A 15,097-nucleotide genomic window follows, 5' to 3' on the forward strand; every position below is an offset into this window, starting at 1 on the left:
CAAGAGGCCCAAGGATGCTTACAAGTACAAAAATAACCAAGGCCACTTTACAACAAGAAAAATAACAATCTAGCAATCTCCATGGGGAGAGAGTTCCAGAGGGTTGGGGCTGCCACACTGAAGGCTCTTTCCCCGAAAGTTCGCCTTCTGGTGTGAGGGATGTTGAGGAGACCCAAGTCAGCAGACCGCAGGTTCCATGAGGGGGTGTAATCAGTAAGGAGGTCAAACATGGTCTTCTTTGTCTTATAAGTGGAAACTAATGATGTGTTAGTTTGATTAAGTATAGAACTTGTATGCTGCTATTGATGTCATCCAAAAGCCAGCACCACTTGTACTGTTTTATATTACAGTATTTACAGTATGTAACTTGTATGCTGCTATTGTTGTCATCCTAAAGCCAGCACCACTTGTACTGTTTTATATTACAGTGAACACTTTTAGGTTTAAAAGGTGTATTATTTGGACACTGTAGAGGATGAAAAATCTCAATATTGTGAATCCTGGTGACATAAGATCGAAATGCAAACATTCAATCAACATCTTCAAATAATCAGTGAAAAACTTTTCACTTTTGAAACTATTCTCAATGTCTTTTTACCAGTGACCATAAAAGTTTTTTTCTTTTTTTCCTAAATGTCTTTTCAACATAAAAAGTTTGCTGGGCTAAATGTAAAAAAAAAACAAAAAACTATGCAGCATATTTTTTGTAGCCAGCATCTGCTTACATCTGCTCCGTCTGAGAGGACATATTTAGGTCAAAATAACACAGACAATGTATTTTAAGATCAAAAATTATTTTATTATGGAATATTTCACATCATATTATATGACAAGAAACAGCCCATCAGCTGAAATGCTTTACTCAGCTGCCTCTTTTCCCTGTAGAGAGGGAGAAGAAGAAAAAGGGGAAGAAGAGGAAAATTAATACACAGTTCATACACACACACACACACACACACACATTTATTATACTCTGTAAAGGATTTGTCTGTTGTTTATATTATGAAGCTTAAGGCAAATATTGTAATTATTTTCAGTCATGATGAGAGTATTGCATGACCTAAATTTAATTTTCATTTAGCTGAAATTTGTATGTATTTACCTTGCCAGAGTCACGACTCTTTGCTCTCAACTTGTTGACCTGGGACTCTGCAATATCAGCACGCTCCTCAGCCTCTTCCAGCTCATGCTGGATTTTCCTGCACTTGGACAGATGGACGTTGGCCTGCTCCTCCTGAAAAACCATAGAGATTGACCTTGTTTTAATGTCCACAAAGACCAACAGTCTACTTTGTGTAAGATAAACCTGCCACAGTAGCAAGGTTTTGAGTGTTGAAAATGTATATTTTGTCCTTACCGCCTCCTCAGCCTGCCTCTTGTAGGCCTTCACCTTGAGCTGCAACTTATCAACCAGATCCTGCAGCCTGGAGATGTTTTTCTTGTCCTCTTCAGTCTGTTCAAGGTAATTTAAAAGTGAAGTAGAAAAAAATGTACATGTTGACTTGAAGTAGGCTGTGTTAAGTTGATTTCTATATTAAATATCAAAGTGACTGTACCTGATAGGTGAGCTCCTTTACTCTCCTCTCATATTTGCGGACACCCTTAACAGCATCTGCTCCACGTCTCTGCTCAGCCTCCACCTCTGCCTCCAGCTCACGTACCTTCAGAAAACAAGATAATGAGTATCCATCTTCTCTTCAAAACTCATGTTTCAGCTGTGAAAAGTGTTATCCTGACTTTCTTACCCTTGACTCAAGTTTCTGGAGCTGCTTCTTTCCACCCTTCATGGCCAGGTTCTCAGCCTCATCCAGGCGGTGCTGCAGGTCCTTAACAGTGACCTCCAGGTTCTTCTTCATCCTCTCCAGGTGAGCACTGGTATCCTGTTCCTTCTTCAGCTCCTCAGCCATCATAGCAGCCTAGAGAATACAGCATAAAACAATAATTAGAAATGTTGTGAAAAAAATACATTGGCTTATGAACAAATGAAGTTTAAACCTACATCAGTGATGGCCTTCTTGGCCTTCTCCTCTGCATTCCTTGCTTCCTGAACAGTGTCATCCACTTCTCCCTGGACCTGGACCAGGTCAGCCTCAAGCTTCTTCTTGGTGTTCACGAGGCTTGTGTTCTAAAAAACAATTTAGGCACTTGAGTCATCACATGCCTGATTTTCAAGTTATTTTAAATTTATTTATTTGTATTTGTTTATGTTTAAAAAATGGGACAGAACATATTAATGAACATTAACAATGTAAATATGTAAGAGATTCTAGCCAAGCGGCTAATTTCCATCCCTTGTCCTACTGGGAGGTAATCTCACTAGCTTTTTAAATCATTGAATAAATGACTGGGTTTGTTCACCTGAGAGTGCAAAAGTCCAACACGCTCACTGGCATCCACCAGCTCCTGTTCAGCAACTTTGCGACTTCTCTCTGTCTGTTCCAGAGCAGCTCTGAGTTCCTCAATTTCAGCCAACATGAGACCGTTCCTACGATCCACCATAGCAGCTTGTTCCTTGAAGTCCTCCTGGGCTCTGACAGCATCATCAAGGTGCAGTTGCGCATCCTAGTGGAAAAATATCAGGAAAATGTTCACATAAATGTTCCCGTCACTGACCACAGTCTGTGCAACAGCTCTGTGTCTTACAGTACCTTCAGCTGCGCCTGAACATTTCTCAGTTGCTTCTGGGACTCAGCAGCCTGGCGATTGGCGTGGCTGAGCTGAATCTCCATCTCATTCAGGTCTCCTTCCATCTTCTTCTTGATTCTCAGGGCATCATTCCTGCTCCTGACCTCAGAATCCAGAGTGCTCTGCATGGAGTCAATCACCCTCTGGCTGTTCCTCTTGATCTGCTCCATCTCCTCATCTTTCTCTGCCAGCTTCCTGTCCACCTCACCCTTAATCTGGTTGAGCTCCAGCTGGACACGCAGGATCTTAGACTCCTCGTGTTCCAGAGTTCCCTGATGATATCAAAGAACGAAACGTCCGTCTCTGCTTTCAAACCTTTAATAATATATTTGTCTCTGATTTAGAATGTTTTTCAGATTTCTTAGAAAAAAAAGTACCTCAGCCTCTTCAAGAGCTGTCTGGATTTCAGACTTCTCTGTCTCCACCTGCTTCTTGGACTTCTCCAGCTCATGGATGCTCTTGCCAGTCTCACCAATCTGTTCAGTCAGATCTGAGATCTCCTCTGCAGGGAGATACAAGTGTAAATTGTGAAGCCTTAAAATGTAGAATATAAAGACTTTATTCCAAAACATGTTGAGTACAGTGTAACTGTTAGATAATGTAGAACTCACGTTGCAGGTTCTTGTTTTCACGCTTCATGGTCTCCAGCTGATCCAGAGCTTCCTCATAGGAGTTCTTCATCTTGAACAGCTCAGTGCTGAGAGAACGAGCCTCCTTCTGTGCTCCCTCAAGCTCTGCCTGACCCTCCTCGTACTTCTGTTTCCACTCAGCCAACACCTGAATAACACAATTAATGCAGTTCAGATTGTTACACAGCAATATAAAAACAAATGAAAGTGTCTTTTTCATTGTTTGTATGGCTGAGTTAAGTTTAAGTTTATTCACTTTATTAATCCCCCTGAGGGGAAATTCAATGTTTTCACTCTTGCTTGTCAATTACAAACAGGTCTGAAAGACACACACATGCACAAACAGCACCTATACGTGCACAAAGTGGAGAGATCTCAGAGTGAGGGGGCTGCCCTTTGGTCAGGCGCCCCATATAAAGTAAACAATGCTACCTTGTCAAAGTTCCTCTGCTTCTTGTCCAGGTTGGCAGCCAGCCCATTGGCCCTCTCCACATCAATCATGAGGTCCTCCACCTCACTCTGGAGCCTCTGTTTGGTCTTCTCAAGAGAGGCACACTTTGAGTTCACTGCCTCAATCTGCTCCTCAGCCTCCTGAAGGCGCTGGGCCAGCTTCTTCCTGTTTGGAAAAGGCATGTTTTTTTCTCCCAGTGAACGGTGGGAAATTGCCTGAGGCCTCAGTAACAAGAATTTACAATGTGAGCTCTGAACACATTATGCAACAGGTGGCTGAATCCATTTGGCCCCAGTGGGAAGAGGGAATATTCTATTTGAATGGAGTTGCTGGTGTTACAGATGTAACACTGGTGTTCTGCCCAGGCTTAATGTTCTGAGGGTAGGGATTATTTTTCATCTTATTCTTAAACAGGTGTTGGATTAGCAAATAAAAATATTTTGGAAACATTTATTTAAATGCAAGTTTTAATGTTTGCAGTGCAGTTGTCAGCTGACTTATGCCAAAATGAAACACTTCTGAATTCAGTTGTATGAATGTTACTCACTTGGCTTCCTCAAGCTCCTCAGTGCGCTGGATAGCATCAGTTTCATACTTTGATCTCCACTGTGCCACCTCACTGTTGGCCTTGGACATTCCACGCTGCAGCTCAGCCTTGGCCTCCTGCTCCTCCTCAAACTGCTCCCTCAGCAGATCACAGTCATGACGGGCTGATTGCAGGCCATGCGCAAGAGCATTCTTGGCCTGGTGTAAAAAATATTATTGAATATGCAAAATTCCTTAATCTCAAACATATATACCAATACACACTTACTGAACAGTTTCCTACCTTAACCTCCTCCTCAATCTGTCTCTTCAGCTCCTCAATCTGCTGTGTGAAGGCCTGTTTGCCTCTGGTCAGCTGGGAGACAAGTGCTTCTTTCTCCTCGATTTGACGGCTGAACTCACCTTGTGTAAGAGATGCCATGATACCATTAGTTTGTGTTATGTTTCTCAATGACACACAACAGATCATTCACTGATAACTTGTAGATACCATTTTCTGTCAGGAGACGTGCTTTCTGTGCACTTGTGTCATTGATTTGACGGACATTTTCATCATTCTTGGTCTTCAGTTCGCTAAGTTGGTCCTCAAGAGTGCGGCACATTTTTTCAAGATTTCCCTGATGAGGAAAAGAGAGATGAGATCAGTGATCAGATTTTACTTTGGCTATAATATTGATTACTTTATTTACTGTACTAATTTGGCTATTAAAATAGCACGCAATGCACTATGCACCTTTGCTTTTGCAACATTCTCCATGTTGCTGGAGAGGTCGTCAATCTCCATCTTGTATTCACTCTTTTCCTTCTCAAGCTTCTGCTTAACACGCTGGAGGTTGTCGATCTGCTCTCCCAGCTCAGCAACGCTGTCAGCCTGCTTCTTGCGAAGAGCAGCAGCAGTGGCTTCATGCTGCAGAGTGGACTCCTCAAGGTCACGACGGAGCTTCTGGAACTCAGCTTCACGCTTCTTGTTCATCTCAATCTGAGCAGCAGTAGCACCACCGGCCTCTTCCAGCCTCTCACTGATCTCCTCTAGTTCCCTGGAGAGGTCAGCTCTCTGCTTCTCAACCTTGGCACGAGCAGCACGCTCAGCCTCAATCTCCTCCTCCAGTTCTTCAATACGGGCCTGTTGAATGCAGGTGTAATGTCTTTCAGTAAACTTCCACTTTTAAAACACAATGTAGGAGATGTGAACTATGCAGTGATGTTTTTTGTAGCACAATATGTCACCTGAAGCTCCTTAATCTTCTTCTGGAGCTGAGCACCCATTGACTGCTCGTCTTCAATCTTGCTCAGGAGTTGACTGATTTCAAAGTCCTTCCTGTGAAAGTAGCAGAAAGAGTAGACAGAGTTCAAGCAGTCCCCCAGGATGTGGTTGTTGAGTGGTTGTTGGATAAATTAAAAAAATATACTTTTTAAGTTTCTCATCAGACTGCTGCTTGTCATTCTCAAGATCCATGATGGATTCCTGGGCCAATTTCAGATCACCCTCAAGCTTCCTCTTGGCTCTCTCAAGGTCCATACGCAGCTTCTTCTCTTGCTCCAGAGAACCCTCAAGCTGAGAAATATAATGAGTTTTCAATCATCACATTCAAGAAGAATCTTGTCTTTCTACTCTGAGCAACGTTATGCACTTACATCATCCACTTGCTGCTCAAGCTTGGTCTTGGCCTTGGTCAGAGTGTTGACTTTGTCTTCCTCAGCCTGCAGGTCATCAAGAGTCTGCTGATGAGCCTCCTGCAGGGCTTTCTTTTCCTTGGTCAGCTTAGCAATGCTCTCATCCTGAGAGGCCATCTCCTCGGTCAGGTTCTTCACCTAAGTATGCGAGAAAGATTTTGTCAATAAATGGTAATCATCATAATTTTGCTTAATCTGCTGGAAAGAGTATTATTTAGGAACCTTGTTCTCAGTGGCGTGTTTCTCCTTCTCCACTTTGGCCAAGGTAAGCTCCAGGTCATCAATATCCTTCTTGAGCTCAGAGCATTCATCCTCCAGTTTTCTCTTCTTGGCAGTGAGCTCAGCATTGATTTCCTCTTCATCCTCCAGTCTCTCATTTGTCTCTTTGAGTTTGGCCTCCAGCTGAATCTTACTCTTGATAAGTCCCTCACATCTCTCCTCAGCATCTGACAGATTCTCTGCTTCCTAGTTAATTTCATGAAAAAAAACATGTTAGCACATTGACAGTGAAAAAACCTGAAAAAGCACAACTTTCTGTTGATGTGAACTTACAGATGCCACTTGCAGCTGCAGATCATTCTTCTCCTGCAGAAGGGACACCATCTTCTCCTCCAGTTCCTTCTTCTTTGCCAGGGCAGCAGCCAAGTCATTTGTCATCTTATCATAGTTCTCCTTCATATTTTGCAGCTCCTTCTCAGTTTCAGCACTCTTCAGCAGAGGCTTGATCTTGTAGTACACCTTCATCCATGGCCAGTGTTTCACATTCATGAATGAGCGGACATTGTACTGAACGGTGTAGATGGCTTCCCTGCAGACAAGATGTTGCTGTTATGGACAATGTTGTTTGTGATTTTTCACACCATCATTTAGAATGATCTGTTTTCAACATGCCTCCTCTCCATCATCTTCACAAACTCCTTCCTCATGACGTAACCACGGCACAAAGCCTGAGTCATGGTGACCAGAGTTGCCAATTTTTCATCTCTCATCTCCTCAAGGACACCCAGCAGACCAGCCTTGAAGAAAACCTGGACGAACAAAAATTAAAAATAAATGCAGGATAAACTCAGATTGTGATTACTTCACCCACCTTACATGGTTCAAGACCTTTCAGGTGTAAGGGGTTTTGTGAATATAGACATTCTGGCTGTTTTACATCTGTTCTAACATCTGAGCACTTGGAACTGAATTCATTAAAGTCAGGTGAGTAGTTTTAAGGTGTTATGCTTCATTATTAATAGATATGTCTTGTACATAATATATTGTTAACAGAAAATCCCTCAAACACACTGGACTGGACAACGTTATTATTCTTCATTTAAAAAAAAAAAAAAAAAACAGACAGAAAGGTGCTTACCTTAGTGTGTCCGAATTTATATTCATCGTGATTAACATCAATTGACCCAAGCAGCTTCTCTGAAGCCTTCTTGTTGTCAATGAACTGACCCTCAGGGATCACACTGGCATTCAGCACTTTGTACCTTTTATGAGAGAGTTAATGGTCAGTGTGAGCATTTTCTTTTAATAATCTGCATCAAAACTGTGTTGAAATATTCACTGATACCTCTGCTTGAAGTCACCATAGAGGATTCTGCTGGGGAAACCTTTTCTGCAGATTCTGATACCCTCCAGCACACCGTTACACCTGAGCTGGTGGATGACCAGGAAGTTCTCCATCAAGCCTGAAAAACAGAAATTTCTTGATGAACTTTTTTGATGAAATAATCTCCTTGTTGAGGCAACACAAAATTACATCAGCGACACCAACAAAACTAAACCAATTCTCAATGACTCTATTGAGATTATGTTCTCTATGTACCTGGAGTCTTTGACTCATTGGGAATCAGGCAGCGCACAAAGTGAGGATGGGTGCTCCTCAAGTTAGTCATCAGCTTGCCCAAGTTCTCCTGTAGATCCAAAATGATCAGTCTTAGCATGACGTTCATCAATTGTGAGTTTGGGTATGTAATCAGATATACAAGTTCGCAATGTTAAACCTTACTCTAAACTGTGAAGACACAGTCTGCATAGAACCACCCTTCTTCTTGCCTCCCTTCTTGCCACCACCACTGGACTCTGTTGATAGGTAAACATGTTTTGTTAGAATATGACATAGAATTCATATGATCACATGCTACAGTTATTTAAAAATACACAGTATTTTTGACCTCAACATGGGTTTTAGTTTACTGTAGTTACTATCATACCCTCAACGACGGGGGGATACAGGATAGCCAGCAGTTTCACTGAGGATTTCTGGTACAGCTGCACAACGGAATCATTCAGTGGGTCCTTGTTCTTGTCCAGCCAGCCAATGATATTGTAGTCCACAGTACCAGCATAGTGCACCAGAGAGAAGTGGGCCTCAGCCTTGCCCTTGGCAGGCTTTGGCTTTTCAAATGCTTTGTTTTTGCCAAGATGCTGGTCATACAGCTTGTTCTTGAAGGATGTGTCCGTGGCCTTGGGGAACATGCACTCCTCTTCAAGGATGGAGAAGATGCCCATAGGCTTGAAAAAACATAGGAAAAAGTATGTCATTAAGTGACACATTAAGTCAAATCGAGAACAACTACATATAATCACAAAATCAAGTGATTACCTTTTCAATCAGCTCAATGCAGGCAGCCAAATCCATGCCAAAGTCAATGAACTCCCAGATAATACCCTCCTTCTTGTACTCCTCTTGCTCCAGGACAAACATGTGGTGATTGAAAAACTGTTGCAGTTTCTCATTGGTGAAGTTGATGCACAGCTGCTCCAAGGTGTTGAACTGTGAGGCGAAAAATAATTAGCATAGTCTCTTGCAGGCAATAAGGATGATTCCGTCATGAAAATGATTGGCTGCTGAATTTTTGGAAATGAAGCTTACATCAAAGATTTCAAAGCCAGCAATATCCAGGACACCAATGAAGTACTGTCTTGCTTGTTTGGTATCCAGTGTCTGGTTGATACGGATGACCATCCACAAGAACATTCTCTCATAGATAGACTTGGCCAGGGCACTCACTGAGTTATTCACCTGAATAAAAACAAGGATGTCATTTTATAAAGTCCATCAACACTTTTGTAAAATGCTAGATTACTGGTAATTTAAACTTCTTCTAATGAGACAAATCACACAACAGATCCAAAATAGAAAATACAGCTGAGATGGATCTTGACTTAATTTGCATCATGCATTTAGCATGCAATGTATAAAACACATCAAGAGTAGTAATACATTGAACTCTTCCACTGCATTTCTTCTTTCAAATAAACTATTTTTACATTACATGACATAATTTCACTACAACCAACAAAAATAATCTGTTTTAAATAGTAGTATATGGGATGTTAATAATTCATGTTTACCTGAGGTACAGTCTGTCCCTTGGTGACAAATTCATTTCCGACCTTTACTCTTGGATAGCACAGAGCCTTCAGCATGTCAGCTGAGTTCAGACCCAGTAAGTAAGCAACCTTGTCAGCCTCTGAAAACAGTTCAATGATTTCCATCAGAAACCAGTGTGATTAAAAATGTTATTACTGTTGTGCTCCAAGGTATTTTGTAATAGCTGACACTAAATACTCACCCTCTGTGCCATCAGGCTCAGCCTGCTCCTCACGCTGCTTCTGCTTGAACTTCATGTTACCATGGTGGAGCACAGCACCAGTCATCTTGTAGATACTTGACTTCTCTTCACCGGAGAAGCCCAGGATATCGATGGCATTCTAAATTCCAAAGAGGTGTCCACACAAAATATAATCACTTAAGTAATTGCATCTGAAGAAGCACTTTTGATGATGCATTTAATGCACAAAATATATTTAAACATTTTGAAGTGGGGATCACTCACATCAGTGGCTTCCAGCTCAACTTTGTCATCAATGCTGGCCACAGTGATCTGACCCTGGCTACACATGGGGAAGTCGTAGGGGTTGGTTGTGATGAGTGCCAACTCTGGAAATCAAAAAAGGGTAAAAATGTCAATACATGTGTTTCATAAAAAAGTTGTAATATGGTTACACCAGGGGCGGAAATCCCGGGTGGGACAGGGGGGACATGACTCCCCCTTCAATAAAGCTGTACCCCCCTAGAATAATTTGAGACACAATTAATAATTTTTGAACAATGCAGTAGTATTTATTAAAAGCACAATGTAAGCGGTGCTCATTATAAAAGCGCAATAATGTGCTATTTAAATCTTAAATTCCTAATAGTGGTATATCCCACACTCTTTCCAACGGACGGGGCTAGGAGCCGTTAGTACTTGGCAGCAGTTGCAGTGTGTGGCTGGACTCGGCTGCCCACATTGCGCGGGGTAAGATGTATACTCGCAGATACAGTTTAACTTACACAAGTTACAACACATCCCATTTACTGTTACAACAAGCCCCAGGCCCAGGCTGATAATATAAACTGCCTGCAACATTTCTCTTGCATTGTTCAAAAGCCAGAGTTTAGTGATAGTCAGAGAGGACAGGAGAGAAAGAAGAGGGAGAGGACAGGACGAGAGCAGTCAGTGATGGAGTGGCTCGTAGTTAATATCTGTCGGCTCTCCACCTGTCAGTGAGACAAACATGACAGACGTGCAGTTTAACTGACGAGGAGTGGCCATTACGCGCGATAATTATGCACGGTTTTGAGGTGCGCAGCAGCAGATCTCACAGCACACTGTTTATAAACCAGTTCACCAGTTTAATTGCAGGAAATGTTTATCTCACTGCCGGTAAAAAAATGAAAAAAACAAACAAAACGGTTTGCTCCTGCAGCCAGCCAGAGATGACGGATCCATTCCACACACCTGAGCCAGATGAAAAAGAGGGAGAGAAGGAGAGAGATCGAGTTTCGGTCTTTGATGAATGAAGCCTTTTTGTTTTGCTGCTATTAAACAATGAGAGACACGTTTTCTCCATTTACTTAATAGCATAAATATTCACACTACTGCGCATGGGGAGACAGAGACCTGCTCTGCTCCAGACACACTCAGCACCTTGGACAGCACGGCGCACCTGACTGTTGTCTGTGTACATGTTAATTTGATTTCAGTCATTTTGTTTTAAATCTGGACATGTGCAGGTGGACTCAGCCAGTGCTAAGAAAGGTCCTATCCCTGCCTGTTGGAGAGATAGAGAAAAGATTAAAGCGTCAAATTGCAGTAAAAGATGTTGTATAAAAGACAGGCTACAACTTTTTTTCCTTGTCCCCCTCTGGAATTATTCTCTAAAATTTTACTGTTTATTGTCCCCCCCAACTATGAAATGCGATTTTCACCACTGGGTTAATCGCTGCGCAGAATCTCAGTTTGCTTACCAATCAGCTCAGGCTTGTGGTTGGTCATCATCTGGTAGAAGATGTGGTAGCCTCTTTCATCAGGAAGCTGGAATGTCACTCTAGACTTCTCCAGCAGATCTACAAATATTGTTCATAAGTCACAGCCTGGCCAATTCTGAATTCCAATTGTTCATATGAGTGTTATTACTTACATGTCTCAATATCAGCACTAGCCAGTTTGCCAGTTGTGCCAAAATGGATTCTGATGAATTTACCCTGTTTGGAAGAAAGGAATTTTTATTGTCCCATGACAGTGACAATCTGTAACAAGACCTGCCTCGTGTAGAAATCGCTCCATACTTACAAAACGAGAGGAGTTGTCATTCCTCACAGTTTTGGCGTTACCGTAGGCCTCCAGCAGGGGATTGGCTGCAATAATCTGATCCTCCAGTGACCCCTATAATCCAGGTTTAAACTTGCTATCAGAAAATGACTTTATTTCCCCCCCAGGAAATATATGTCGTATTGAAAGATAACTGAATTGTGATCATTACAGAGTTACACACCTTTGACATGTCCCTCTTTTTGTCTCCACCAACTGAGATTGTTGCAAAGTACTGGATGACACGCTTGGTGTTCACAGTCTTTCCAGCACCAGATTCTCCACTAGGTATAGACACAGACTTATAAGAAGCTGAACAAGATATCTGACTATGTTAGAGAGAGTCAACAAATGTAAATGTAACAAACTTACGTGATCAAGACAGACTGGTTCTCCCTATCTGTTAAATAAAACACAAGAATTAATGATGTTTTACTGCAACAGAAACCTCATATAAACTGGACGTTGTTATGGTAATGATTTACCAGTAAGCATGAACTGATAAGCGTTGTCAGAGACAGAGAAGATGTGGGGTGGAGCCTCCATACGCTTCTTGCCTCTGTAGGCAGCCACACATTCAGCATCGTACACTGGGAGCCACTTGTAGGGGTTCACAGTGGCACAGAACAACCCAGAGTAGGTCTGAAAGTGATCACAGAGATTCAGCAGTTAACTCTATGTTTCTGTCAAGTATTTCCAACCATACTCTTATGTCATTAGGCACATTGTCTTACGTAGATCATCCATGCTGCATAACGCTCTTTGAGGTTATATAGCACAGAGGCTTCATTGAGATGGGTCATCATGGCCATGTCCTCAATCTTGTCATACTTGGGAGGGTTCATTGGAGAGACGTCATCTTCTTTGACTGTCCTCTCCTGGAGCAAAACATTTATGATTATCAGAACTGGTCATATTGAATTTCCAGATTACTCAGACTTATGATACCAACCTCCTCAGTGTCCAGGACTTTGACAGTGACTTTGCCACCATCTTTCTTGAGGATTGTTGCCTTCAGGTACAGCTCCTTGGCATCGGCCACGTAGCAGGCACTCTTGGCATCAAAAGGTTTGCTCTGAGCCTCAATTCTCTCCTTTTCTGGCTTCCGGAGGTAAATGGCAGCCTTGCCATAGATGGCCATCTCCGCGTCTGTACTCATGGTGGCGGCTTATGTCTGTGAGTTAAATAGAAATAATTGTCATCGTATTGTTTTTTCATTTATTTATGTTTTCAGGGCTTGTGAATGAACAGGTCAGAATTTTAGAGTCCAATTAAATAACATATCATCATCAAATTGATGTTTGTGCATCATTTCAGGTGAGTTCATGTCAGTTCATTCAAGCTCATTTTCTAGACTGTGTTGATAGTGCTAACATTAACAACAGTCTTCGTTTTGACAAACTTGGATCATTAAAAACTTTGCAACTGAAAGAAATGTTCCACTTAAGGTAAACACAAATTTAAGATATTTTAAAAAGATTCATACCTGACCCACTCTCTTTCAAAAGTGATTATTCCGCAATCCTGCTGAGAACAAATTACATAGTTTTTGTTATTGGTGAAAATATGAAAGCAAAGAAAGCAAAATATATGTTAGATATTAATTGATATTATAAATTAATCTCTCAAATCATGAATACATTAATATGCTATAAGTCAGACAGAAGATTAGCCTACCACAAGCTGAAGTCTCCAAGGGTCTTCTACCACACACTGCTTGTTCTGCTGGACCTGCTTATATTGTATCTGCCTTGCTTACGCAGCAACAGTTAAACATGGCTGCATGCCAAATGTGGACAACACACATCTATAGGAACAGGTGGTCCTAGTACGCATATATTGTTTTGAATTTGAGCCAGAGAGAAACTAATTTGTCTTTCATGGCATGACAATTCATGGTATCATATCAACATAAGAGAAGGGGGAGGTCTGCACATAAAGCCTCCTTTTACATCACTTATAACAGTTTTTTTTTTTTTTTAATGAGGCAACTCTAGTTGCCTCTGACCATGTCCCAATGATTAACACTGTATCACCACTGAATGCTTGTCAGCAGTATTTTTTAGCTGTCCAGCTGATGGAACAGATATGCTTTCATTTTAATTAATAAAGATTTTCACAGAGGTTACATCTCACATTTCACTAATGCTTTACAAGTGTTACCATGACCTTGAGCATCTTTACAGGCTTTAAGTCTATTTTCTGCCCTTCTAGGAGCATGATTTTCATTTCAAAGTGTTTTTTTTTTTTTTAATAAATAATACTGAGCCAATAGGGGGCAAGAAAGTTGTACTGAAATAGTTGTATTCTAAATAGTAAAATAGTAAAAGAAAGCAAAGAGCAGTAATTAGCAGTAAAACACAAACTTATCAAAATAGTCTACACATGTAGAAGGATTATTCTGCAGGAATGATTTGAGACACTGGCAACTGTGAACATTTTGATAAAGTCAAACTTGTCTTTTTATCTGATTTAGGGTCACCATTGGAATCTTTTGCAGCTGCCATCAAGTCATCAGGTTGACTACAGCTGTTGTTGCCTAAGCAAATGAGTGATATTTAATGTTGTTTGCAAATTGTTTGTCTCTAAACCATGTAAGGAATAAATGGCACTTTTGCCTCTGATTAAAGCTCATATGAGCTTTAAAACAGCTGATGTTATGTATGCTTTCAAAAACAGTATGCATGCTTGATGTTGTAGCTAACTGTTATTTGAGGAATGCAGATTTGTTTATGTAAAATTTGATTTGTCGTGTTTCATATTGGTTTAATATAAATTCACTTTTTTTCCTCAGGAGAAACAATGTGATGAACTACACAGACAGTCATCTACTGTAATTACTAAAAACTGATTTCTCAGTTGCCTTCTTTCCCTCTTTGTTCCTGTCAAGAACTTGATGTATGTAGGTAAGGATTTCTCAGCCTTTTCCTGTAACTACAGTTTTAGGTCCCATAAATGACTCAGTGGTTACAGAAGTTGATGAGTTTAGTACGCATAGGCTTTCACCTTGAGTTAATTCACATATTCTTAAATCTTCACTTTGTAGTATTACATACATTTGGATATTTTAATTTTTTTTCAGTGATACCTAGTTTTATTTTTTGTGTTAAATGTCAATGTAAACAAAACAATTTTGTTTATAAATGTACTTCTTGCCTCTGTTTACTTCTCAGTCTTAGCAGCCAGTGCATGCACTCACTAGCATCAGCAGCTGCTCAAACACTTGGCAACCTCTCGCTGTCTATTTTAGAGGATCCTTTAGATCCTAAATTCCTGCCACCAGTTGACTGCCTCTACTCATATCAGGGGGTTACTTCTCTGTGTTAATCCTACTATTATTATAAGTTTATGTGATTGGGTTGTACAAGATATGAAATAGATTCGGAAAACAATGTATGATGAACCCCATTGTTTGATTTCAAAGCAATTTTTATTGGGCTACAGCGATAGAGCTAGTAATGACTTGAAAATTTCAC

The 15,097-nt window shown here is 41.0% G+C and overlaps 1 protein-coding gene across 1 annotated transcript; it reads right to left on the reverse strand.

Moving 5' to 3' along the window:
• Positions 1-773: 773 nt before the first annotated feature.
• On the reverse strand, positions 774-13,326 carry LOC144458320 (myosin heavy chain, fast skeletal muscle-like). The gene is made up of 41 exons (XM_078168209.1): positions 13,299-13,326; positions 13,108-13,148; positions 12,574-12,795; positions 12,356-12,499; positions 12,107-12,263; positions 11,994-12,021; positions 11,806-11,905; positions 11,604-11,696; positions 11,452-11,515; positions 11,279-11,377; positions 9,822-9,925; positions 9,558-9,696; positions 9,337-9,455; positions 8,855-9,004; positions 8,585-8,755; positions 8,193-8,493; positions 7,988-8,061; positions 7,805-7,892; positions 7,550-7,667; positions 7,343-7,466; positions 6,877-7,013; positions 6,538-6,793; positions 6,208-6,450; positions 5,947-6,123; positions 5,721-5,866; positions 5,539-5,629; positions 5,045-5,434; positions 4,802-4,928; positions 4,595-4,713; positions 4,313-4,509; positions 3,747-3,930; positions 3,297-3,462; positions 3,063-3,187; positions 2,649-2,957; positions 2,359-2,562; positions 2,000-2,125; positions 1,746-1,916; positions 1,557-1,661; positions 1,358-1,453; positions 1,103-1,234; positions 774-879 (listed from the first exon to the last, which is right to left on the reverse strand). The coding sequence occupies exons 3-41, from the start codon at positions 12,778-12,780 to the stop codon at positions 859-861; spliced, it is 5,802 nt and encodes a 1,933-aa protein (XP_078024335.1). The 5' UTR covers positions 12,781-12,795; positions 13,108-13,148; positions 13,299-13,326; the 3' UTR covers positions 774-858.
• Between the last annotated feature and the right edge of the window lie 1,771 nt (positions 13,327-15,097).

This window comes from Epinephelus lanceolatus, chromosome 5 (assembly GCF_041903045.1).
Source record: "Epinephelus lanceolatus isolate andai-2023 chromosome 5, ASM4190304v1, whole genome shotgun sequence".
NCBI lineage: Eukaryota > Metazoa > Chordata > Actinopteri > Perciformes > Serranidae > Epinephelus > Epinephelus lanceolatus.